General features: G+C 40.7%; 1 protein-coding gene across 2 annotated transcripts; it reads right to left on the bottom strand.

Moving 5' to 3' along the window:
* Positions 1–109: 109 nt before the first annotated feature.
* Positions 110–24,666, bottom strand: STT3A (STT3 oligosaccharyltransferase complex catalytic subunit A). 2 transcript variants are annotated; one of them, XM_024740744.1, is made up of 18 exons: positions 24,584–24,666; positions 22,384–22,510; positions 21,569–21,629; positions 19,177–19,298; positions 18,652–18,797; positions 17,373–17,463; positions 15,955–16,061; positions 14,867–15,031; positions 13,428–13,608; positions 12,448–12,603; positions 11,407–11,498; positions 10,563–10,718; positions 10,114–10,302; positions 9,079–9,195; positions 8,859–8,961; positions 4,798–4,986; positions 3,622–3,737; positions 110–3,056 (listed from the first exon to the last, which is right to left on the bottom strand). In XM_024740744.1, the coding sequence occupies exons 2-18, from the start codon at positions 22,469–22,471 to the stop codon at positions 3,018–3,020; spliced, it is 2,118 nt and encodes a 705-aa protein (XP_024596512.1). In that variant the 5' UTR covers positions 22,472–22,510; positions 24,584–24,666; the 3' UTR covers positions 110–3,017. The 2 variants fall into 2 exon arrangements, with proteins under 2 accessions (XP_024596512.1, XP_024596513.1); XM_024740745.1 differs by lacking the exon at positions 24,584–24,666 and adding an exon at positions 23,895–24,104.
* Positions 24,667–27,725: the final 3,059 nt, after the last annotated feature.

Raw genomic sequence — 27,725 nt, 5'->3', positions numbered from 1 at the left:
CCAGATCACAGGAGAATGAAGCCCACATTCAATAAGCCCCACCCCAAACCAAACAGACCTTCCAGTCATCTTTTTAGGGTCCCACTCTTTAATAAGAGCAAACAAGCAAGACTTTGAAAAGGCCTTTAATATGAAAGATGTCCAAACAAAGGAATATTCAAACAAAAAGCTCTTGGATATTAAAAAAAATACATGATAGTAGAAAAAAGTAAACAAAATAGATAGGTTAGGAACAAAAAGTTTAGGAAATCTCTAGAAGGAAAAATAAAGATGGGAAACAGAGGATTAAATATAAGAATATTGGGAGACTAATCTAGGAAGTCTAAAATCCAAGTAACTTATTTTTCACAACAAGAAAGGGAGTCGGGGGAATCCACAAATGACTCAAGAAAATTTCCCAGACAAAAGAACTTGACCTTCCATACTTTTCCCATACTTTCCATACTTTACTTTTCCAAGGTTAAAGTACCCAGCTTCTGAACACATCATTGGGAAAATTTCAAAATAGTACATACAAAGAGAAGATATTAAGAGGTCTGGGGAGGGAGTGAGAGGGAATGGACACATACAAAAAAAATAAGAATCAGAATATCATTGCATTTCTCAGCATTTAGAAGACAGAAAACAATGGGCCAATGCCTTCACAAATAATTCTAAGGAAAAGTTAATCCCAACCTGGAACTCTATACCTAGCCAACCTATGAATCATGTGATGACAGACACTCAAGACCTCAAGAAATTTATCTCCCACACACTTTCTTAGGAAGGTAGTGGTGATAAATCAAGAAAGAAGTCAGGGGATTAACACACAATATAACAGTGAAAGGATACACCAACCCAAGAGGTGTGTAGCAAACCTATCCAAACTGGAATATACCAAAACAGACGACATCTCTAAGAATGAATACCTAATGAGTTGAACATACTAAAAGGAAGCTGGCACAAATGAAGGTGAGTCTGGGGAGAAATCAGTGACGAGTACAAAACACAAGTGAAAAAACTCCCTTCAAAAATGTTACGCAGAAAAAAAAAGTAGTAACATTATATATACCACGTGGCCTAGTTGTGAAAAGCCTTAAGGTAAAAACTACTGAGTTAACCTAAACCATAACTATAATAGAGCCTTGAGATGGTAAGAATATGTGTGTCCATGGGAAGAGCAGGATGGTGAAAAAGAACCAAATCCTCAATTTCCACACCAGAAAGTCAACAGATGATACCTAAAATTGAAAAACCAACACATAGCAAAATAAAGCAAGTCATTTAATGATATGGAGGTAAGTAATATGAGGATCAGCTGAGTTGAAATTGGGTCCCTCGGCGGGGGGGGGGTGTGGAAAACAGTGTTGTTGCTTTTTAGAATTATCTGATTTTCTTTTACACTAAGTGTACTGTAACAATGGAAATCAGAAGTAAATTTTTAAAAAATATAGCTTCATGTAGCCTAGAAAGTAACAAAATTAAAACCATCAGAGTAACAAGTACAGCGATAAAGGGTTATCCCATTCCTACAGAGGTAAATCACTAATGACCTCTAACTGGTATTACTCATATTGGTTAAAAAAACAAACAAAAAACCCACCTCTGAATAACCTCTTCCACTAGGGAGGAATTCTGTATATAAATCAAGTTATGTACTTACATATAGTAAATCAAATCTTACATCAGATCTAAATCTCACCCACAGTTGAAGCACGTGGTACGTAAAACTGGTTTGGAAGGCTGCTTCCTGGGTACACAGGTAGACCTGAGCATACCTTTAGGAGCACCATTTTGACTTATCTGAAAGTCACGTCATTGCTCCTGTTTCTTAAACAGGTAACAGTAAAGAGTTACCTTGTATTTTTTTTTTTTAATAACTAAGGGTTTATACACATCACTGACATATGTCTTAAAATACATAAAATACCCTATTGTAACTGAACATAAGGCTGTTTGTCCTGACATTAAATATAGATGGAACTCCTGTGCTTTTTGTAGCTAATTTGGCAAGGGCTTCAGAACCAGATCATGGAGCTTGTTAGTGATATATAATAATAGAGGCTGAGACTAAGGGAGAGAGAAGCTCACCTTTAAATATTCACAACAGTTTTAGTGCATGAGCTAAAGGAAATCGCTAAAGGATAAGTGAGAGTACTGAAAAGCTAGATTTCAGATAGATACGTATGGTTACAAATCAGCTAATTCAAAAACACCTACTGACCATCAAGTTCTATACACGATGTTGGAGGAGTTTCGTCCTCTCCATCGAGAATAATTTCACTGTTTGCCTTAAGTCTTCAAAACTACTGATTTAGTATCACTGGATTTACTCCTGCATAAAAACAAAAACACCTAGCTAGTCCCAAAGAAAGTGGTGAGATCAGGTCTGGCTAGCCACCTTCTGTCCCTTGTAGTCAAAGAGCCTCTAAGGACAAGAGATGTTGAGAACAGAGACATGATGGCAATGCAGCTACCTTTCCTGCCCAGAAATGGCACTCCTCTGGTCCCACAAACTTTTATTCATTCAGTAAAAGCTTACTGAGCACCCACTATGTGCAAGGCATTGTGCTAGGTACTGCAGTTTTTGAAATGACAAAATTGTTTGTATATGTAGGATCTGAGCTAGTCCTTGATAGTTCTCCTGATTTGAGAGAGAAAGACAGAATGTCCCTATGTGGCTCATTTAGGGAGCTAAGAGCACAGATGAGGTCTGTTTTCTGTCCTTCTATCAGCCCAGCATAAACTTTAGGCTTCCTCAAATCAGTCATAAGTCAAAACAAATAAGGCACATTTTTTAAAAAAATTCCCCCCTTTAATTGACCAAAGTAAAGCCATGACATTTCATTTGGTAACCTGCTCAGAATTATAAAGATCATTCCATTTGGCTCAGCCCATACTGCCCAGGACAAAACCTCCGGACAATTCTAATCTCGTCGCACTCTGTTCTTATAAACTGCATATTTTTAAACCATCTTCAGCGCCCTAAATGTGACACACTCAGTGCGAAGCAGATCAGAGCCGAACGGACGTAACATTTATGTCCTTGACAAGCCACGATTATCCAGGTCCTTCACCTGCCAACAGAAAGGTATCAGTTTAATATTTACAATCATCAGGTCAACATGGGAGAGCTTCTCTACTGAGCTGGGTTCACCCAGATGGGGACAGATTATGTTGGATTATGCTGCCTGGTTTGGCTCTGGTGTGGGACTAGCTGCTCTTCCAAATACGGCAAGAGTTCTCAACCTTTTCTTACGTAAGAGATATAACACACTTCTATGTGACTCTCTATGCCATAAGTTCTTCAGTGGGAGAGAAGAAAATGTAGTTCGAAAACACACACACACTCTCCTCCTCTCCCTCTCTCCCTCTGTCCCTCTCTTTCTCTCTCCCCGCACCGCTCCAAGACTGACAATCACTAAAACAGATCAAGTCTGGCTCCAACTGGAAAAATATCACTGTAACCACTTCCAGGATGACAGAAGACTGGAGTGTCTACTTTCTAAGAACAATCTAAAATAAAAATATTCTAAGTGAGTTGCAAGCTACTTTTTAGACATTAGAAATATCCCTATTTTATAAACATGTGGCCCCGTTTTTAAGCACTAGAGCTGCTTTCTCAGTGTTACATCTGCTCACCTTGTATATCCTGACCAGCCAATGTTCTGTGGTATATGCTTCCTCCAGGACATCAAGCTCAAAGTCTTTATTCCCAATCTCAGCATTCCGAACACGGTCATAGCCTAGTGGACGCTCTAGAGAGTGACAAAAATGGAGACACACATCTTTCTACAGTGCTTATTTCCTACAGAAATACTAAGTCAACTTGATTAATCATCCCACTGGAATGTTATTCCCTAGCATGCAGTTTGTTTAGAGAGTAGGGCCTGCAGAAAAGGACATCAGTTAGTAAGGGCAAATCAAGTGTTACCCTAACTCACGTCCTCTCCGAGTTGATGCTTGGCAGAGTGCATGGAGGTTATCTCTTCTAAGAGACAGAGGGCTGACTTCCAAGCACCTTTGTTCCTGACGATTACCACCCATGGCCTCTGTGATACACTAGCAACCCTTCTGAACCTATCAGATGTCACAGGCCTGCATCTAATTCAAAAGTAGTCCCAACTGCAGAACTAAGAAAGGAAAGAAGTCAGAAAGAAAGACTTAATCAAATTACTTTCAATTTATCTGAAGAAATGTAAAGTCCTTTATCTCGCTCTATCCCCTTTCACATTCCTTTCTCCACTACAATACCGTTTACTGAGAGGCAATAAAAAGTAATGGGCAAAAGCACAAAAGCTAGAGCCAGACTGCCTGAGTTTAACCTGACCCTGCACTAATTATGTGCCTTTGGGCAGTTAAGGAACCTACTTGTACCTCAATTTCCTCATATATAAAATGGGAATAATATTAGTATCAACCTTTTGGATTGTTATAAGGATTAAATGAATTAGTAGATATAGAGCACTTAAAGCAGTACCTGGCATATAAAAAACACTGTATGGGGCTTCCCTGGTGGCACAGTGATTGAGAGTCCACCTGCCGATGCAGGGGACACGGGTTCGTGCCCCGGTCCGGGAAGACCCCACATACCGTGGAGCGGCTGGGCCCGTGACCCATGGCAGCTGAGCCTGTGCGTCCGGAGCCTGTGCTCCGCAACGGGAGAGGCCACAGCAGGGAGAGGCCCGCGTACCGCAAAAAAAAAAAAAAAAACAAAAAAACCAAAAAACACTGTTATAGTTATAGTTATATAACTATAGTTTAGCTATATAGTTATAGTTATAGCTATTACTGTTGTTATTATCAGGAATCACTCACTGGCTTCTGTGTAGACTTGTCCAAAGCGGTAGTAACACATCTTGTACATGAGGCAATTGAGCAGCACTGGAGAACCCTCACGGTCCACACGGAATTCCCCAGTTGGAGTATAGTAATCATGTTCCTTGATATGTTTGCCTGTATCTGTGCTCCCTCCAATCCGGACCATCCACAGAAATTTGTTGATGTCTAGAAAAAAAAGAAAAAGAAAGAACTGCTGTTATCACAAAGGTTGCTGGAGCTAAATCACCTAATGAAAGGTCACTATGTCTAAGGAAATTCCCCCAAATACTTTTCTAATGGGGTATAGTACCATTTAACTCTAAGTTATAAAAATAACAAAGCTAATGTATGGTCAAAACTTTTTTCCTCAAAATATACAGCTTTTCCTATAGATTTTCCTGTAGACTCCTAAAATCCTACGCTATTGGCCCAGACTTAGGTCATAACTGAAGTTAGTCCCAAGTATTAGCTAGGGCTAAGCTGTCCAATATATTAGCTATTAGCCACATGTAGCTGCTGACACTTGATATGTGGCTAGTCCAAATTAAGATGTGCTGTAAGTATAAAATACATGATGGATTTCTAAGACTTAGTCCAAAATAAAACAAAAAAAAGTGGGTAAAATATTTTGGTTACACATTAATGTTTTAGATATATTCAGTTTAATAAAATTATTTAATTCATTTTCCCTGTTTCTCTACTTATTTTGATATGGCTAATAGAAAAAAAAATTTTTTTAATAAATTTATTTATTTTATTTATTTATCTTTGGCTGTGTTGGGTCTTCGTTGCTGCGCGTGGGCTTTTCTCTAGTTGCGAAGACCAGGGGCTACTCTTCCTTGCGATGCGCGGGCTTCTCGTTGCGGTGGCTTCTCTTGTTGCGGAGCACGGGCTCTAGGCATGTGGGCTTCAGTAGTTGTGGCACACGGGCTCAGAAGTTGTGGCTCGCAGGCTCTAGAGCACAGGTTCAGTAGTTGTGGTGCACGGGCTTAGTTACTCCACAGGATGTGGGATCTTCCCGGACTACGGCTCGAACCCCTGTCCCCTGCATTGGCAGGCGGATTCTTAACCACTGTGCCACCATGGAAGCCCCGCTAATAGAAAATTTTAAGAATACATACGTGGATCCCACATGTCATTGGACAGCAATGACCTAGGGAGTAAGCAGCTTTACGAAAAAGGTAGAGAAGAGAGAATGTACTCCCTCTTGACCTACAGTTGCAAAGTTACAAACTTCTAAAGCACATGTATGAGAAGTCAACATTTCTATGTCAAACACACTACCAGGCTCCATAAATACTGACAGCACCATCAACTCAGGTTATCTCTTAGGATATGTCACTCCCTGTATCTCCCCCAAAGGCTTTAGGGAAATAGACAATTAGTATAAGATGAATCATTGATCCGTAAGAAAAGATTCCTACTGCCCTACTAAAAAGGGTTCCAGGGAATATCACAGTGGTGAAGAACACAGACTCTGGATCTGGACTCTGGATAAACTGCCTGGGTTTGAATTCCCACACTGCCAATTCTAGGTGGGTGACCCTGAACAAGTTACTGAACCTCTCTGTACTTCAGTTTCCTCATATGTCAAATTAGAAAAACAAGAGTATCTGCAACGATAGGGCTGCTACAACATTATAAGTAAAAGCATGTTACCTTACATATTGTTTGTCACATAGTAAGTATTCAAGAAATAATATTATTATCCTCATGGAATGTCTGCAATCGTACCTCCATCTTTCAAATGGAAAACCTGAAGCACAGCGACTTGCCTAGACCACACAGCCAGAAATAGGACCAAAAATAAAACCCCAGAGCATCAACTCAACTATCTTAGAGTACTGATTTTATAGCTCCCTGGCAGGTATGTTTGAAGCAAAAAGCTGACAAGCTTTGAGAATGGAAGACTGCACAGCAAAAGAAATGATCAACAAAATGAAAAGGCAACCTATGGAATGGGAGAAAATATCTGTCAACCATATATCAAATAAGGGGTTAATATCCAAAATATATAAGGAACTCATACAACTCAATAGCAAAAAACCCCCAAATAATCCAATTAAAAATGGGCAAAAGACCTGAAAAGACATTTTTCCAAAGAAGAGATTCAAATGGCCAACAGATACATGAATGAAAAGGTGCTCAACATCACTAATCATTAAGGAAACACAAAACTACAATGAGGCATCACCTCATACCTGCTAGAATGGCTCTCGTCAAAAAGACAAAAGACATGCTGGTAAGGATGCTAAGAAAAGGGAATACTTGTGCACTGCTGGTGGGAATGTAACTTGGTACAGACACTACAGGATCAGTAGGGAGGTTCCTCAAAAAATTCAAAATAGAACTACCATGTGATCCTGCAATCCCACTTCTGGGGATATATCCAGAAGAAATGAAATCAATATCCCAGAGAGATATCAGCAGTCACTGCAGCATTATTCACAATAGCCAAGACATGGAAACAACCTTAGTCTATCGACAGATGAACAGATAAAGAAAATGTGATAGATATATATACGTATCATGGAATACTAAAGATTTCAGGGAACTATCCATTTCTACCACATGCGTGTGTACATTCGCATATATAAAAATACATATGCACACAAACATACATACATACACAAATACTTTTCTGTACTATTTGGATAAATTATTATTATTAGCAAGAAAAAACCTATAATCACACACAACCAAATGGTGCTGAAACAATTGCTTGCGAAAGTTCAAATCCATGGGACCACATCCCTGCTATCATTCTTCCTCTGCTTGTACAAGACACACCACACATAGAAACTAGTCTTATTACTTTATACTGACACTTTACATATACTATCCAGGTGGATTTGTTAAGTCTGTCTATATCAGAAGCCAGACATAATCTAAAATCTGAACATCTCTAAGAAGCAACCACATATTCAAAGAAAATTAAGACAGAAGTATGAGGTAATTATTAACTGCAGAAAACAAGTTATTCTAGATAAGAATGTAACCACGGTGTACAGGTTGACTCAGCAGTAAATAATATTTACTTAGTCATGATGAAAACACTTTATCTCGATTTAACCAAAAACTGATCATTAACTCTACTGAGAAGATGCAAGACAGAAAGGGGGAGGGGATCATACAAAGAACTAAATTCCTTATCTACCTTAATAAGAAGTATCTAAAATGATCGATCAATGAATAGCAGGATATACATATTATTTAGAAATATGGACATAAGTACTAGAAGAAATAACTGAAGGAATAATTTTCCTGGGAACTGATGTTATAAAGTAGTTTAGGGGCAGAGGACTTTTTTTTTTTTTTTTTTTTTTTTGCAGTATGTGGGCCCCTCACTGTTGTGGCCATCTCCCGTTGTAGAGCACAGGCTCCGGAAGCACAGGCTCAGCGGCCATGGCTCACGGGCCCAGCCGCTCCACGGAATGTGGGATCTTCCCGGACTGGGGCACGAACCGGTGTCCCCTGCATCGGCAGGCGGACTCTCAACCACTGCGCCACCAGGGAAGCCCTACCATTTTTATTATAAACCTTCAGAAGTATTTAACATTTAAAAATATAAACAGGTATTGCTTTAATTTTTTTAAGGCAGAGAACTATATTTGGATGATTCTTCTAAACATACGATTTTGCTAATAATCATAGGGAACATGGTTAACATATGCCATATAAATATATATATATAAAACATTTTAAGTTGGCAGATGATTCTATGGCTTAAACCCACTAAAAAATGTTAATTCTTAAGCTCATTTTCAGAAGCCTTATATTCTCTGTTGTTCACTGGTTGTGGAACTACTCCTAAGTCTTTAGACAATTATAGCATGCCATATCTACATGAGAAGAATTCTTTATATCTACTTCCTACCTGTTGCAAAATAAATAAATAAATAAAAATAACCAAATCTCAAGTTGCAAATACTTAAAAACTTCCCCAACTAAGAAAATATGTTGATAAGATATTGGTAAAAGGATAGAAAAATAAAGAGATTCATCTAGTTTTCTTAGAATCTATGCCTTTTAGCTAGAAGTAGAATCAAGTACATTACCATCAGAGGAATACCCAGTGAGGCCTCCAAAAATGACCAGCACATAGCTAACATCAAGCTCCCTCATGATCTCATAGGCTTTTTCTTCTGTGGATGCCATTGCCTAGAAAAACACACGCACGTTTCTCAGCGCAAAACTGCAGGCCATATGACCCCTCATGGAGAAGTATTTCCCACTAAACCCTGTGCATCAAACACTCAAATGACCCCTTCACCTTACCTGCCCTACTCGAGAAATATGGGTATTATTCCATGTGTTGTTATCCACTAAAATAGTCCGATTCGCCATAGCTGTAATCTGGTAGCCATAATCCCACCATGACATGACCTTCGCATCCTGAAAGAAGAATGGGAGATGGAAATAACAAGCTTCTCACTGCCTCCAAAATCAAATACAAGAGGGGTTGAAGGGCATCTGACAGGAAGTGAGATATTGCTAATTAATCAGTTTCTTCACAGAATAACATATGCCCAACAAGAAAATACATCTTGGTACCTGGTCCTACATTTACATACAATCATGAAATCTCAACGCAAATTATACAACCCAACATTGCCAATACTTTCATCCCAGATCATCTTATACAAACAAGCATAATGGTGCGGGAGGTGTAGTGGGCTGTGCAGTATTTCCAAATAAACAGCCTGGTGTCATCAGATAACCGTATTAAATAAATGACCAAAAACAAAGTCACAATAATCAGTTACTAAAAAGAAGGGGGGTGGGGGAGGGGAAACAAATCACAGGATAGGACGAAAAAGGATTAAGAAATTCTTATAAGAATCTAACTCAGAAGTGCCACTCCCAGCAGCTATTGGAAAGAAAATCACTTCAGATTCTCAAATGGTATAAACCAAAATGTTAAAAGTGGTTATCATTAGGTGATCCTTTATGGAAAATTTATGTCTCCTTTTTCTTTTCTTTGCTTCTATTTCCGGATTTTTCTACAATAAACACGCATTATTTATTAACTATTTTTCTTCTTTTATAATTGGAATGGCCTACCTCATGATAAAATCACCATGCTGTCAATACAAGTGTCCAAGCAGAGTGCAGATAATTACCAGTAAAGGTCGCTTACAGAAAAAGTCCTGAATTGAATGGAGGTTGACCTTTAAGGCTCATTCAACACCAGGTTCGATAGCTCCAATTTCTCCAAGCTTTCCACCCACCTAAAAGCTATCTGATTCACTCTAACATCCAATGTCTCTCCCTTCCTCCTCCCGCACAATCCCACGCCTCCCAAAGCTTCACCTCTGGAGTATTGTGACGAAGCCAATAGTACGCTTCTCGGAAGTCATCAAAAATGATCCTACTACCATCCCCACCACGAGCAGACAGCACAATGGACGGAGAGGAGTAGGCCTCGCTGGTCACCCAGGTTGAATGAAACGTATAGGTGATGAGAAAGAAAGCCATGACGAGTATCATGCCACTTGCCACCTAGACAAGGAAGAACAACTGTGCTGTAAACCAAATTAAATTTATGTAACACAGAACAGCTTCTTACACACAGTCAGTAATATAGATGAGATGACTCAGAATAAATTAGAGGCTATATGAGTTCATTCCGAGCTCCTGTGACAGTGCTCTACCTTACTCCCCCCACTCAAACAAACAAACAAACAAAATACAAATGCAAACACACACACAAAGACACACACAGTTCCCCAAGCCAGTGCTTTGCGTTGCTTAATTCTCACTTCATTCTTAATAGGGTAGGTAGAATCCTGTTGTTTCTTGTTCTTCTTGTCTGGTCTACTTATGTCCAAATTCTTCATATAAGTGGACAGCACCTGAGAGACTCCGATGCCAGAAAGAATGCACATAACAGGCGCCAACACTAGCATCAGACGCACCTAAAAAAAAAACGGAAGCAAGATCACAATCAGTGTTTTACAAATTACAGATTTCAACCTATTAGTAGATGATGACATCAATTTAGGGGTTTTCAACAAACATGATTTGTCAGTGAAATGGAACGAAATAGAAGAGAAAATACTTGATACATCTATAGTAGTATATATATATTTTTAAAGTTTGTTTTTCAGGTCTACATGTATATATGTATACCCTGAGCAATGATATGATATAAAATGTATTTCTTAACTGTGGTTTGGGATCAAAAAAGTGTGAGAAGCACTGACTTAACTGCAATATATAAACTCTCTTCTCTCTTTTAACAACCTAGCACTCAGAACCCAGGCCTTTAAGAAAAAAACATCATCTCCCTTTTTAAGACACCAGAAAGAGAGGGGAAGGAACCCGCCTGGGGTCAATTTCTCCAACAAGTGACAAAGTGCCTTTCCCTAACACAAGGGTTATGAATCCAAGGAAGGTGGGCCCCACAATCAGAATGTATGAGTGCCCCATACATTCCTGGGAAGGATCAACAACAGTGAGCAGCTTTACTACACAGCCCCTCAAGCGCTCAGAGGGAAGCCCCTGCACAGCATCAATACTGAACCTGCCATGCAGGGGTACGAAGAAAACCCTCAGAGCTAGGGGTGGAAAGGTTCGCTAAGACTGCAGGCATTCATTCCTCACCATCACAGCTGAAAAGTACATGCTGGTCACACCATACATGATGATGAAAATCCGGGCATCAGACAGGTTGCTAAAGCAGTAATAAAGACCAACTACAAAAGTAAAAGTAAAAAGAAGTGAAAAGCTGAAAAAACAATCATAGAAACATGCAAAGATGTTACTACAGCACTCTTTAAAACAGCAAAAAATCTGAAACCACATAAATGTCCAACATTAAGGATGTAGTTAATTACAGAATATTTATAAAATAGAATAAAATACATCAATTAAAGTACTGCTGTGGAAGTTTATGGACCATATGCCTTCCTCTTTACACACCTCTGTACTTAAAAAACTATCAAATGATGTATGTTATATATTATTTCTCTAAAGTAATACTAAATAACAAATTATCATGATTATGCAATTTTAAAAGTCAGAGGAAAAACTCTATCATCTGACTTCTAATCAATAAATAAATGGATGAATATACATCAAAGCGTTTACAGTAGCAACAGGTGTGTGGTGAGAACTCCTGAAATTTTACTTTTTAAAATATTTGTCTATATTTTTACAAATGACAACTTACTTTCATAATAAGAAAAAAAAAGTTACTTTAATAAAAAACAAAGTCCCTACCACTGGTAAATTCTAAGATATATCTGAATTGGCCAGAAGATAAGTTAGATGAAGAAGTTTTACAGTCAGCTATGCCTATTCTCAAAATTCAATACTACCAAGAAGATAAATGGGGAGGAGTCAGGGATGAGGGGTGGGGTATACTAGAAGCACTCAAAAACCCTGAACTAGGGCTGAACTGTAACTTATGATACAAATGAACAGAAAACTGTGAGACTCTGAACTTGCCAGTATCTGCAATTGTTCAACTTCTGCTCTGCTTCAAATATTAGAAAAATGTGCTTAGCCATCCTCTGTACTGCATAGATAAACAGGCAAAAACCAAAAACAACAACAAAAGCACAAGGATGAGGGTATTTTACTTATTTTGAATCAAATGATGATTCTTAGAAAGAAGATCACTTCAGAACAAGGCAAACAGACCTGGAAACATAAAGACGAGAAGCTGCAGGTCGAAATAGTACGAAGACCAGGTCGTAGGCTGATGCTCAGACACAGAGGCGATGATGGGGATGTTGTTCTTGGCATAAGAAGGATCCAGCAGTGAGTAGAAACGGCCTGTCCAGGGAGATATTTTTCCTGGCAGCAAAGAGGCAACAAATATTTCACAATTACTTCTGAAACAAAATAACATGTGATCCTAACTAATCACAACTTACCATTTTAATAAGCTTCTCTGAGACAGAGGACTAGGATTTTGTTTAAATGCCACCAATACTTTGAGAATTTCACTCCTTCCTTTCTTTCAAACTTGAGAGTATTTTTGTCAGGACAGTCAGTAGAATAAAGTCAGGTTGTATGTAAACTCAGAGAGAAGGGAGGCAGAGATACTTCCTAGAAGGGTTTTAGGACCAATCTGGTCAAACCAAGGCCAATGCTATAAACTAAGTCACTCAGCCCTCCAGTGGTGCTCTGAATACACAGAGTCTTGGGCAAAATCAAATCAGACTCTGAGAAGTGTACGTGAGGAAGATGAAGAGAGGAGGAAACGTGGCATGCTACCCAAACTAAACAGTCACGGTTTTGTCATATGGGATTAGATGAGGCCACGCTGTAAGGCAAGCAATGTTAGGATTTCTCCCACCCTACCAATAGGAAAGAAAAGGACACACACACACACACACACACACACGAGAAAGATTAGCATGGTAAAATACAGTCCTGTCACCAAGTGTAGGTCTTCTGAGATTAAGAGCTGATCTAATATGATTTTCTTTCTATGCTGAATCCAGACACTGGCTGACAATAGGATTGAATGTGCAGAAGTTGGACTTTATATGCTTGAAATCAAGAGAAATAGGAGGAAAAGAATGAATCTTTCTGTGGCCAGGAAATAACCCATATTTTTGGAGTTTATTCTATGTTCATACCCATTTACACTTAATACTAAAAGCCTTCCCTACCTGTCAGCATGAGGAGAGCTCCCACGGTGAGAAGGACAAAGCCTACCAGGGAGATGACACTTCGGAAAAGAACTTCAAATTGCTGTGGATTCAACTTGCTGCGTAGATAATCCACAAAGGCATGGATCTGGCAGAGACCAAAGACCCCAAAGGCTGCCATGTGCTCTGATGAAAGGACGGGCTGTAGGTGAAAGCATATGTATGAGATTGTTAGGAAAAGAACGGGTCCAGTCTTGACCTGAATTATCCTGACCAAGTTCGGACCAAAGGGTCCAATGAGTTCTAAGGCCACCAAGGAATGAGGACCAATCTAGAGGAGGGTCTAATTCACCTACCTCATTTTTCAAAGAATATTTAGAGTCCTCCAAAGTGTACCACACTCTATCATTATCACATCTCTGGCCTTTGCTCAGGCTATTTCTTGAGCCTCGATTGCAATTCTCACTTTCCCAAAATTTGCATTCACAGAAATTCTGATCATTCAAGGCCCAATGCAAATACCATTTCCTCCTAATCTACCAAACCGAAATCCATCACTCTCCTCTATATTCCACACACTTTAGATCTCTTCCATAACTTAGACCAATGGTCTCAAACTCCACCAGGCATAATCATGGCAGGGGACAGGAAGAGGGGGGGTTTAGACAGACTGCTAAGCCCTACCGCCAGAGTTTCTGATTCAGTAGGTCTGTGGCAGGTCCCCAGAATTTGCATTTCTAATGAGTTCCCAGATGCTGCTGACACTGCTGGTCCAGGAACTACATTTCTAGAACGACTAGACCACAGACTAGTGGTTCTAGAAGCATGTGCTTCTTTCCCAACAAGCCTGTGACTTCCTTAAGGGCCAGAACCACATTTTTACTTTTAATATTTCCCAGGTATTAGCAAATTGCATACAGCAGGTGATCAGTAACGAAAAACTTGCTGACCTGAATAAGGGTTCCACTTTCGTAAGAATTTTACATGACAAATCACACATACCACATTATTCTCTGACTTAATAGCTGTCTCTTAACCCTGTGGGGTAATGTGGTTAAAAGGTTCAGGCTTTGCTTGCTAAAGAACCTTCACTTGGGCCCGATTAAGTTCAGGGGTCATTACTATTAAATGGAGTCATTCGCATTAAAAAGGACTGAAAAAGATACCTGTGATCACTCACCTTAACTCAGCTCAACCAAAACATCCCTCCTCCTCCCGTAAACCTAGGCCAAGTTAGGAGTCACTAAATTCAAACTTCATGAACAAATATTAACGCACTCCAGGAGGCAGACTTTAATGACCAATAACTCTGTTGCTTCAGTTAACAGAAGCAGTGTTAGCAAGGTCAGACCTGTGAATAAGTTTTACTATCCTCACCAGAATCCAAGATAAATCAATTTAGTTGGAGCTGCTTAGAAAAAGTGGAAGAAGCTAAAAACCTCACTCAGTCTAGGGCTCACCTGGAAACCCACAAAGGAGATCTGCATGGAAAGGATGGTACCCAGGCAGTAAACAGTACAGTAGGCCACATAGATCCGGTGGGAGAAACGTCCTGTGAGCATCAGCACCAGTACATGAAGCGGGATCAAGTTGATCAAGAACACATAACCTCCCCATGAAGAGACCTAGGACAGAATAAAAAAGAAAAGTTCGTCTGAGCACTCCTCCTTGGATCACCACCATTGTACCTTAGGATGTTACCTGTGACCTTTTTTTTTTTTTTTTGCAGTACGCGGGCCTCTCACTGCTGTGGCCTCTCCCGTTGCGGAGCACAGGCTCTGGACGCACAGGCTCAGCGGCTATGGGTCACGGGCCCAGCCGCTCCGCGGCACGTGGGATCTTCCCGGACCGGGGCACGAACCCGTGTCCCCCGCATCAGCAGGCGGACTCTCAACCACTGCGCCACCAGGGAAGCCCTACCTGTGACCTTTTTAAAGAACATCTCTTTACAGTAACCAAAAACTTTATTTACACCAAGTGGTTTAAAGAGTTTAAATAATTGACTTCTTTAAGTAGGAAAATCAAATTAACACCCATTACTGTAACTCAATCCTCTGTTTGCTATGGCTCCTACCATCACGATCACAAAACAAGAGGCCCCCAACTCTCAGCATTAATCTGGATACACCCTACGGTAAGGTCACACAGAGGATTTAGAGATTCAAGGGAAACGTGATCAAGTGGAAGCAGTTAAGGAAAGAAGTCTCGGTGTTTACAAGATTGAACAGAAAAAAATATACGTCAGGAAAGGAAAAATTTAAGGGGAACACACCAGAAAAGAGAGTTGGCCAACCAATATGTACCCATAGGAAATACAGTATCTGGAAACCTTTAAAAATTAAAAAAAATATCTCTATCTTGCTATTATACAATGGATATGCCTGCCTGCCTTGGATTAGGCTTTGTATGGACACAACAGACTATATAAAGACTTTTAGCCTCTAGTTCATGGTCTCAAAGCCCAAGAGCTACTTCCAATTTATATCAGTTGATCCCGATAGGTATTCAGACATAGAGAGACTCCTGAAAGTAGGGAATGAAGAGTTACCATGTAGAAATAAGCAAGGGCACACTTGGCTGCCCAATAGATGGAACCAGTCTTTACTGCTTTGATCCACATGTAGTAGGTGAGTAGCATGCAGAAGATGGCAATCCCTGCAGAAAGAACACAAAAATCCAGTAAAAGGCCATGCTGGAAGAGTATTTCATACTGTTCTGGAACAAACTACCTGGATTCATATCTCAGACCTACTACCCATTAACAGTGTAATTACTCTACCTCCCTTTGTCTCAGTTTCCTGTAAAAGAGTCCATAATAGTATCTACTTCATAAAACTATTGTGAAGACAAATTTAACTATTGCATGTAAAGCACTTAGAACAGTACCTAGCATGCAGCAAGCACTCAGTAAGTATTAGTCATTATTACTACTATTCTTTCCAGGCACTAAATTCCCTGCTGTTTCAGTCCTAAAGATATCCCGTACTATCAAGCACCAGCCTGCCTCTACATCTTACCACAAGCTGGTCCATATGCCCTGACTGCCTCTCTCCTTAATATCTGCCTAACGAAGTTCCAACTTCAGGACCCAGTTCAAATACAACTACTTCCAAAAAGCCTTCCATGATCCCCAAATCTGAATTAATCTCTCCTCTCACCACGTTCCCAAAGTACTCTGCTCACCCTTCTCTCATGGCACATAATACTATCTGCCCATTATTATTAATTTTTATAGTCTGCATTAATCTGTGTTAATAGATTATGGGCTAACATAATTTTATTCATTATCTACCCCTATAATTCCTTAATTATAAGCCAATACTCCTATTCATTAACTATCTTTATAATACCTAACACTGTTTGACCAATAACATTCAATAAATACAGGCTGAATTGGAAATAAGTCAATAAAAGTCACTATAGTTTTAAGAATATCCATTCCTCTCATCTAGGAAAATAAAGCAAATGATTACAATGTTAAAACAATAGTACCAACCAACACTAAAACTTAACTCTACTTTTAGGAGTACAGAGATGAGCCAAAGGCCTCATATAAGGAAAATTACCAGCTACCTTTCTAGAGGAAATGACAGAGAAAATATAAACTTGTCTGAGGTCCCTTCCTGCCCATTTTTTTTTTTTTTTTTTGGATGTGGACTGTTTTTAAAGTCTCTATTGAATCTGTTACAGTATTGCTTCTGTTTTATGTTTTGGTCCCCTGGCCGAGAGCCATGTGGGATCCTAGCTCCCCGACCAGGGATCAACCCCACACCCCCTGCACTGGAAGGCAAAGCCCCAACCACTGGACCACCAGGGAAGTCCCTTCCTGCCCATTTCTAATCTTCTCACCCAGACACCATTTTTGCTATCACTAAACAACAGATTTGAACCCAGATTCTACTGCACTTCATGAAGCTCTACTAGATAATGAGGTGAACAGATCCTCTTCAGCCCTCTAAGTCTTACCTTCATTATCATAGGAGCCAGCCACAGATCGGGAGATATAGCCAGGAACTACAGCAATCATGGCTGCAGCAAGAAGTCCAGCTCCTGCATCCTGTAAGACAAGAGGGATAACAGGAAGTTAACACCAATACATCTATGAAAGAGAAGAGAGGATCCACTAGTCCATTCTGCTTACCATGGGACCAGAGAACAGTCTGACACTTTCCACAGTTGATGTGATGCTAGAAATGCTAGAAATGTTTGCAGCACAAGAAAGCTACATACTTCACAACCAATTCCCCGCGATGATGGCAAGTCTGAAACTGAGTACACACATGCTAAGAACAGAAAAATCATGTAAGCTGTCAGATGCTGCCCCAGAATGGGCTATTTGGCTGGAGTATCCCCAGACTTATGAGTCCCTACCCCTAACAATATCTGCACACCACAGGAACACCAGTCACCCCTCTACAAGCTATCCAAGGACAACCAAAGGAAGACCATACGTATTTGAGCTAAAAAGCCAACGAAGACAGGTGACAATCTCTCTGGACTAAAGATGCCAGGATCTTAGATAATAAAGCTGGAATATTCCTAGGCAATCTGTGAACTCAGGAGAGAAGAACAACAAAGTATAACCCACACTCCAAAAAAGGAAGGACTTGTCTGTTCGTAAGAGTCAAATTTGGAACAAGGGCAGCAAGGAGAAGGATGAAAACGTTTCCAAATTAAACTCAAGCCCTCCTACTAGTTTATCACCTCTCAGGTATCTCCCTGACACCATAGCCACAAACTAAGAATAGCATGCAAGGAGCCAGGGTCAGCAATGCAGAAACCTAGAAGAAGAGAGTCAGTATTATGGAGTCTACTACAAAAGCCAAGTGGTTTAAGAATTTTTAAATAAACATTTGAAAAAAAAAATCAGCAAATAATTGCTAACTGTCCATTTCCAGTAGGAAGAACTAACCACTTCGGAACGCTTCTTGTAGTTATTTTTCCTCTCCCTTAGATTGTGAGGAATTCAAAATCTAAACCTCATTTTAAATATTTTTTTCCCATATGTAGCAATTTATATTTGACCTTCATATGTTCTCTTCTAAGGATAAACAGTTGCTAATGACAAGAAACCACATATTCTCGGGAGGCGCTGGGGTGAACTCAGGAATTCGGCTCCGCAAAAGCTGGCTTTAGCCTCTGGCTCCCAGCCCTTCTAAGGCTTTCAGTCCCCCACCCTTTAGCATCAACTTGAGAGGTTCAACAACATTCATTCCCAAGCCTCCTGTCACCCCAAATCCTTCACCTTGAGCTCTTTGGTAAGGTGGTACGTGACGATGGTGGTGAAGGAAGAGAAGAGAGGGGCCAGGAACACACAGACATTCCGAATGTCGATGGTGATGTGGAAAAAATGGAGGACATGGTAGATTGCTGCAGAGGTGATCATTAAGCCTGTAACAAGAAGAAGAAGGGCCAATAGGTTATCCTAGTAAGACAAAGACCTTAAGGGAAAGAGAAAGGGAAAATCCAAGTATCAATAAAGTGATAACACCGGTTTTGACAAACCACCAGAAACACTAATACAGCAACTGCAGGAGGCCTATAAATTTCTCTCCTATGGATTCAAGCAGAAGTCCAGAATTTATGGAAAGCTATCCATTCCCGCTCTCCCATACATGTTCTCCCTTCTATATAAGATCTACTTTTAGGAATCTGCAAGCAGAATGAAATTACAAGTGTCACAAAACGAAGATATTAGAAATAAAAGACACTGTTCCATAATATAAAAATATCTTACTGCTGCAAAGGAAAAAAATCCTGTTCCCCTCACCTGGGTAAATTGTTCCTCCAATGATTCGTCCCAAAGGGTACCAGGCCCGGTCATCAAACCAGTTATGGAATTTATAAAATCCCTCCTCAGCCAGGAACCGGGTAGTCCGATAATTAAAGTACCTATAACAAGAAAGAAATGAATTGTGTCTCCTCCTCTCCATACCCAAACACTTGCCTCAGTTTGCAGTGACTTTTGCTCCTCAGGTTACACCACTGAGGAACTTATCATTACTCCAATAACAGTCAGTTTGGTACCAAAAAGTATTTCAAGCATGAAAATCATTTTACATCACCATAAACCTCCTCATTTATAGCTCCATGCTTGTCTCAGTTAAAGCACTGCTTCTCTCATAAGGAAATGCAACCGTAGTCTAACCTTATAAGAAAACACCCAAGAAGGATGCTTCACCAGGCTGGCATGTAGTAGGCATTAGCCCCAGTCAGAAAATTCAAGCACTCCAAAGACAGGACAGCTGAGATGTGGACACCAATAGACTCGACTCTTTTCAAGTGACAGGAACACACAGAAGAATATTTCCATACCACAGGCAAGGAGACAAGGATAACTTTAGGTGATGAGCATCTCTAAAGATGTGGGTGTAACACCATACGCAGGATGAACATTTTTTAGTCCACTCCATAATACAAACTTCTTAATAAGTGTTTAAACTTGTAATTAGATCTACTCATGTTGTTATCTAAAATAGTTCTGAATGCCACCTCCATGGTAGCATAAAAATACAGCCTACATAAAAAATACTCGACATAAAATGCTTACGGTTATATACGGACACAGTTCTTTAGGTCCAAGCTATGTAACCCCTTCTCTTAAGTTTCTCATTTAAAAAGAAATAAAAAAGACAAAAATATATATGGAAATAATAAAAATATAAACAAATAAATAAAATAAAGGGAGCTGTTTAATCACTAAAGATAATCATTACTAACCATCTTTCCTGCCCACCCCTCTAACCCCATTTCCTCGTTGGTCAGTCAAGTTTTAGCAGCTGAAGTAAGTAAAGTAGCAGATGGCAGAAATCTCTATCCTTCTGGTTGTTGCTGATGAATGTTATTTTGGTAACTGTCAAGGAGACAGAAGGGATGGGGGTAGAAGGCAGTCAACGTGTGTCAGAATCATGTCCTTTACCTAACAGTAGGAGAGGCAGAGTGACACAGAGGAAGTGCAAGTTAGTGGGAAAAGGTCTGGCCTGGGTTCACACCCTGGGCCTCAGTTTCCTGCTCTGCTAAAGAAGTGTCAAATCACATGACCTGTACAGTCCCTTCCATCTCTACAACTACAGAGCAGGTGCTCTTACTTTCCCTGACCATCTCATCTCAGTGTTTGCTCATCTAGAGGGTCTGAGAAAAAGCCCTAACAGACTGGTGATCAAGAAACAAAAGGATATAAGTTTCCTCATTCATGAGAGAGAAAACAAAAAACAGAAAAAACTGATTTGGGAGGCCCCAAAGAAAAGATCTGTATGCCTCCAAAGTGCTTTCAAGTATCTACACAAAACAATACGACAAATCTGTAAATACACGCAGGTATTAAACCTGAATCCATGCTCCATAAACTGAATATGCTATTTTTAAGATATCAGTGATGTTTCAAGAACCTATGATTCCGGTTCTCCAAATTTTTAATTAAGCCTTAACGTTAGGTAATATAATATAGTTACTCCAGTGTCTAGAAACAGACAAACGTAGATTCACATCCTGGCTCCTCCATTTACTCTGTGTGTAAACTTGAATGGTCTCTGCCAGCCTCAGCCACATTTGTGGAAAGGAGACACCACTACCTCCTTCTCGTACGGTTATTGTAAGGATTTATAGATAATCTGTAAAACAGTTCTTGGAACAAAATGAAGCTCAGTAAATGTTTTTCACCTATGCCTCTTTTTATCAAATAAAATCTCCAATCCAACTCACAGCTTTAAATTTTCCTCAGTGACTTACAACTTAACTGATAGGCCCAATTTCTATCATATTCACTGTTAAACAGAAAAAAGTCACAGATCTCAAGCTCATGACCTATAATTTTTCTTTTGAACCTCAAACACACACCAGGCCCAGGCCCCTTTCCCTCAGTCTGCACCATTAACTGTCTACCAAGCTGAGAAGCCAGGCTTCTCTTAGCTTAGCCAGATCTTAAGTGATAGGCACACCAGCAACGCCTCTCTCATTTTTTAAGAGTTTGAGAGACTCGCTCAAATTCCAACAGAAATGTTTCAAAAGGAGACAATTATCTCCTTTGGAAAACTTGAGAGTTTTCCCCCCAAAATGTATAGAAAGTCCATCCCCATTACGGAGAGCTCACTGGAACGTGAATCTGAAAACCATGAACCTAAATGCTTCCCAAAGGAAATACCAGACCAAGCAAAGGTACTCACGGATCAAATTCATGGATGACACTTTCAAATCTCAGGACAGCAAAAAGACGAGTGGAGAATGCTGCAAAAACCAGAGAACTATTATTTTAATAGTTTAATAGTAGGTAGTAATATTATAGAGGTAACAGTATTATCCAGCACACAAGTCACAGGAAATACAAAACGATGCTGAATATTTATCCATTCCTCCCACACAGAAGAAACAAAGAAGTTCGCCTTCCCCTGACAATGACACCTACATTTCCACTTAAGTAGGGCACATTTAACCACTTATTGTCAAGGCCTATGACAACACATTCACCTACTAATACTGCACCCACTTTACATGGTCATCTTGTATATATGTTGACCTCCCCTCCCCACAACCTTACCTCCCCAAACCTTAGTTTGAAGCAAACTAAGAGGTAAGGAAATCAAGACTACTTATGACTCACGAAGAGCTAGAAAAACCTAAGAAAACAGAGTAAGTTCTGGAGAGATTTTCAGAAATACTAAGGCAGGCAACCACAGAAGACAAGTATCTTTTACAAAATTCAGTATCTCAGAGTCCCCGGTATCTCTTTCAGTCCTAAGAGAAAACAGAATTAGTACAGCGTGCTTCTCATTCTTTCCCAGATGATCACTAGTCCCAACTTTTATAATCCTTGTATTTCTTTTATTTTGCTTTCGCAAAATTCTACTGATTGAGAACAGTAAAAAGAACACATTGCAATCTGCTGGGAAAAAAAACAAGGCATTTAAGAGAGCCATTGTTGATTTTTCAAGATTTTCTCCTTTCCATATCTGGAGAAAGAGAGGTCCATATGCACACTCACATAACACAGCAGCCATTGACAGAATCAGAAGCTTCAAAAGTGTGTCCTGCTTCTCATAGGACAACCGTAAAAATCCCAGCTTGGTCATCTTGACATCAATGGGTGGCAACAGATGACACTCAAATAGCTAAAATGGAAAAGTCAAGACCATAAGATATTAAACACCTTCAATTTACCTAATTCAGTTTCATATTTGATGGTGGTAGAGAAACACAGAAACAGGAGTAATGCGCACACCAGAGAGGATCAGGGCTAATACTAATACCCAAGCCAAGCCTGAATTATGACCAACTGGCAAGTAAGTAGGCACGTCAGGTCTGTGAGTCAAGGACGAAAAGGAATGAGACTCTATCACCACATTTCTGTTTCCCAGTCCTCGCATCTAACAAGCACATAAGCACAATTGGCAACAGTGTGGTACAACAGAAGTAAAGAAGAAACACAGAAAAAAGGGGGTTGGAGGAAGACATGCAAAGAAAACAGGAAAGACTGGAAATACAGAAAAGAATAATTAAATGGAGAAACAGAGCATTCAAGAAAAGGCAGGATTGTATGAAAGAAAGCAGGGAATGAGCACAGAAGTGAAAGCAGAAGGCTGAGAAACAGAAGTCATGACTGAATCAGCAGTTTACAGCCCTGAATTTCAGCTTCAACTGACTGGCTGCAAACTTTCTGTTCCCAATCCCAGTGGGGTTGCAGGGTCAACTAGAGAGCATGACTGCTCACTCACTAATGCAGGTACAGTCATGCACTCAGAAAGAGAGGAAGATACACATAGATCACTGCACTTTCAATCGCTTACATCACACTATAACTACTGCTCAGATCTACACCCACTTCCCATCAGCTGTCTCAAAGCATCCTGGAATTGACACTGCTGATTTAAGCCACTGATCCCAGAGACAGCTCATGGAACCAGATGACAATCTGGAAGGAAAAGAGAATAAAATTTTCCTACTAAAGCAAAGAAAGGTTGGGCTGGGGTAGGGGCGGGGCGTACTATATTAAAATAAAATGTTGAGGGAAGCAGGCTGTAGACCATTCAGAAGAGTGATCACTTGGCGGACAAGATTTATCAGCACTAATTAGGAGGTTAGCTATTTCTGTTTAAGACAGCACTGCCTTCTTAAACCATAAACTGGTCAAGGACTAAGTGACAAAGAATATGATAATGAAGAATATGCAACACTGTACAAGACTGCAGGGGAAAAAAAGGAACCTGGATCCTTCCTGATCTTTCTCCCACTATTACTAGAGGAAAGGAGCGGAAAAAATAACACTGGACAGGGTGGAAGGCATGAAGAATCATATATTTCTAGCTCCAACTGTGGGAAATCAAGCGTCTTTTCCATAACTGTCCCAGAGGGGTGGTTTTACGTTTAATCCTAATCCCAAAGGAAAACCTTATCTGGAAATCAAAACTAAACACCTAACTCCAGGAAGTCCCTAATCCAGCCACATCCCTCAGGTTTGTACTTGTTTTCTCCCACGCCTGAAACAGGAAAACTTACCACCGCTGAGCTGATATGAGCCACACGCCTAGAAGACTAAGCGGACGAAATGAGTACTAGAACCTCTACCTGAAAACTGAGTAAAGGAGCTGGTAATTTAGGCCAGGACTTTAAGGGAGTTTCCATACTGTGCTCTCTGGTCGTGTTCGCACACCGCTAAAGCAAATAAAGGCAAAGTCACTTTCCTTAAAGCACCTGGCATCTGTCCTCCACCTCGCCTGTGCCGGCAAGCTGTGGCCCCCCTGTCCCACCCTGGCTCTAGTTCCGAAGACGGCAACTTGCCCACCTGCTGGCTCACACTAGCCCCACCCTCCCCCACTTCAGCTCACTCCTGCGCGTCCCTCCTCCCTCCGTCTCCCACCTTCACGAAATGCAACACCCCGGACACCAGCCAGCGCCATCCCACCGCCTCACCACCCCACCGCCTCAGCATCCTGAGCGCCATCCCCTCCAGGACTAGTCCCAGGGTCCGATCTTTTCCACGCCTTCCTAGCCTAAGCGCCCGCCCAATCCTAGACCCCCTCCATCCTTCCATTCCAGGTCGTCCCCCACACGCCCCACGCCCCCTTCTCTGCAAGGCCTCAGACTCTGCCCGCGCCCACGCCCACGCCTGACGCCGTTAAAGCCCCACCAGCGCCTTGGACTGCACTTGCCCTTAACCCTCAAGTTATATCCTAGGGTCTTCTCACCTGACCCGAGTTCCTAAGGAATCCGCTCGCCTCCCCCTGCCATCCGTTCAGCGGCGCACCCAACCCTCGCAGCGTCGAGTCCGCCTGCCGGACCTCTTCCCATTGGTTGACTCAGGGCCAATACGACACTTGAAGAGAGCGATAGGATGACGGAACTGTCTGTCAGACTCGGAGGCGTGGACGAAGCCGCGCTCCCACTTTTTAACTGGACAATACAGGTATCATTTAGTAGCCGGAAGGCGGGACTTCGTGCAACCGCCGAGCCATGATAGGCCGGCTCATGAGAGCGAGAGCGCGGAAAGAACACACTCGGAGCAGTTTGGTTGAGGGCCGAGCAGTGACGTGTCGGTCTGCGGGCCGCGAAGGAGTCGCGAGCGGAAGGTGTGGCGCGTTTAGCACAGTCACGTGACAAGAAGCGGAAACTACGCGAAGGAATGGGCAGAAACTACAAATCCCGAAAAGCCGGGCTGAGGTCGCTCGCCTCCGTTTCTGAGAGTTTCGTTTCTTTATAGGTAGAAATTGATGTTGCCTAATATAAGGTTAAAGGAGAGGTGGGAAGAATTTTCTACCTATTCTCAATGAAACCTCAATCGTTTCCCGGTCCAGACCTCTACATCTTGTGCAAGATCTTGTCTGACAGTTCGCTCAAGAGCTGTTTGACTTTGCTCCGGTAAACTGCGATGGACAAGAGCCCTGCAAATGTCACGAGGCATTTATTTCCCTTTCTTAGGCCCCTGACCTCGTGAATGAGCATGCCTAGGGCTAAAGGGATCGTCGGGGTTCGGTGGGAAGAATCTACGCCGCGGGCTGAGTCCCCCGCGGTCGCAGAGGCGGTCCTCCTAAAGCGTAGACAAGCTTCTTCCTGGAACCAGCTTGCAGCCTGGCGGTGCTTTGCTCACCCCTTTGTAAGTAACCTGCCAGTGAAAGCTGCCTTGCCTCTCTTCCCCTTCTCTCCTCACACACAAAGAAACGTTGCGTGAAGGCCCGGAAGGGGGCGAAGTTTCAGAAGCCAATCCCATCACCTCTCGGACACGCACTCCCACTCCCTACACATCTCAGTGAGCACGAGCCACACCGACAAAAATGGGAGCATCCGGCAACTGTTCAAATGTACTGCCTGCGGCACTCCTTTCTCTTCGCAGTTACTCTACTGTTGAATGCAACCGACCAAACTTACTGAAAGCATTTTAAATCAGTACTTCAAAATCACGTGTAGTTTTCAAAATTTACACGACCAGGTTCACCCCAGGATGAGTCAATAGATCTGCTTTTTCGTTTTGTATTTATAATGTGTTCAGTGTAATTTTATTAACAGAAGGAAAATGAAGCTGAACCTGAAGGAACTGCAGAACTTCAAGCAAATGCTTCTTCAAAACGAGTTTTTCTTTAAAAAAAAAAAAGGAATTAAACTTAGAAAGATTCCTTTACATAAAAAAAAAATACTGCTTCAAGAACATTTAAGATATCGAGGTTCTTTTTTTTTAAATTACTAAACCTGTTTCTTAAAGGGATATGTTTGACTTTCCAGGTGGTACAATTAAGTCAGCTTTTTCAGAAGTCAAAATATACTACTAAAGAATACAGTTCAAAATCTAAGCCAAGAATCAACTGTACTCCAATAACAACTTCTAAAAAACCTAATGCTATTTTTAGGATGATTCTTTAATATCAGTTGATAGGGAAAGGCTTATAAGTAAAAGTCTGGATGGCAAAATCATGGGGAAAATTATAGTTATTATAAACCCAGAGATTATACACGAACATTCAGGGTATCAGTTAATCTCTCTCCCTCCTGACTTATTGGACCAGAAGTTTTGATTTGGTTCCGGAAAACTTTTTACAGTCCTATCAGTTGCTTAAAATAATGCTATTTTTAGCTTGCTTTATAGGAGTTGTCATTCATGTGGAGCTTTTGGTCTTTCCTGAAGTGTCTACTTACCTCTTTTATATTATTGATCGAAAGAAACATGTCTTCATCTCACCTGGAGCAGACCAGAGTAACAGTACGTTTTCTTCTTGAAGATGTTCTCCCCAGAACCCACCTTTCCAAGTATGCTGTACAGCTGTATTACCAAGATTTCTTCTCAATGCACTCTGATTCCACTGTTTCATGACTCTGATTCCACTGTTTCATGTTGTTTGGTTGGGTGTTTGTTTTAATTAGTCATCTATTTCTTGGAATTTTCACTTCGATGGATTCAAGTAACTTTTTCAGAAAAGCTGAATGGAAAGCAAACAATGCCTTTATTTTGTCCTTGATAGCATAGCTAGGTTTAGAGTTCTAAGAACAAAATTGGGACCCACCCATCCCATATACAGACAAGCACACATAAAAGCATACTTTCAAGGCACTACAATTTTATCTTCTATTACTCAGAGTTGTTCTTGAGAAGTCTAATAGCAATGTGAGTCAGTCTCTTGGAGGTAACCTATTTTCCTGGTGTTTCTCCATAGAGATCCCATCTGGTTTTTTGGGTTTTTTCTTCCTTTCATTGCTTTTCACTTGGCAGTGAAAAGCATCTATATGAAAAGTCCAATTTTCATCGTTTAAGTCCCGAAACTTTCCTGATTTTATTGTCTCCATGCTTCTGTTCTCATTTTCTGAAACAAATGTCAGATCTGATTCTTGGATACCTCCACGAGTCTTAACTTTTTCCATGTTTTTGCTCTTTGTTCTGAGAAATTTCAATTTTACGTTGTAGTTCTCTAATTTAGCATCCTCGGCATCACTTCTATAAGCCATCTCATTTTATTTCCACAGCTGTTTTAACTTCCAAGAACCTTCCTATTCTGTTCCCTTTTCACAATCTGTTCTTACTTCATGGATGCAATAGTTTACCAAGTTTCTATGAAAGTAGTTATTAGAATTTGTTAACTTTTATTTCTAGAATTACTTAAATTTCCTCCAGGTCCAGGTGGGGTTACTGTGTATCTTAGAAAAGCTCCTGAAATGATGCTGCTGTTAACCCATGGTTAAGAACTACTTATCTAAATGATCAAATGGTTACTCTTTGTCCCACAGGTCTGAAGGTACAACATTTAAACTTGAAATCAGAGAATGAGTCCAAGGATGGAAGCCTGAACACATGGCATAATCTCTTATCCTACTCAAAGATTCTCTGAATTCCAATGTTTTATCCAA

The sequence above is a fragment of the Neophocaena asiaeorientalis genome, unplaced genomic scaffold (assembly GCF_003031525.2).
Source record: "Neophocaena asiaeorientalis asiaeorientalis breed wild unplaced genomic scaffold, Neophocaena_asiaeorientalis_V1.1 scaffold308, whole genome shotgun sequence".
Taxonomy (NCBI): Eukaryota; Metazoa; Chordata; class Mammalia; order Artiodactyla; family Phocoenidae; genus Neophocaena; species Neophocaena asiaeorientalis.
The sequence above is the reverse complement of the archived record's forward strand: the minus strand, read 5'-3'. Positions and strand labels throughout refer to the sequence as shown.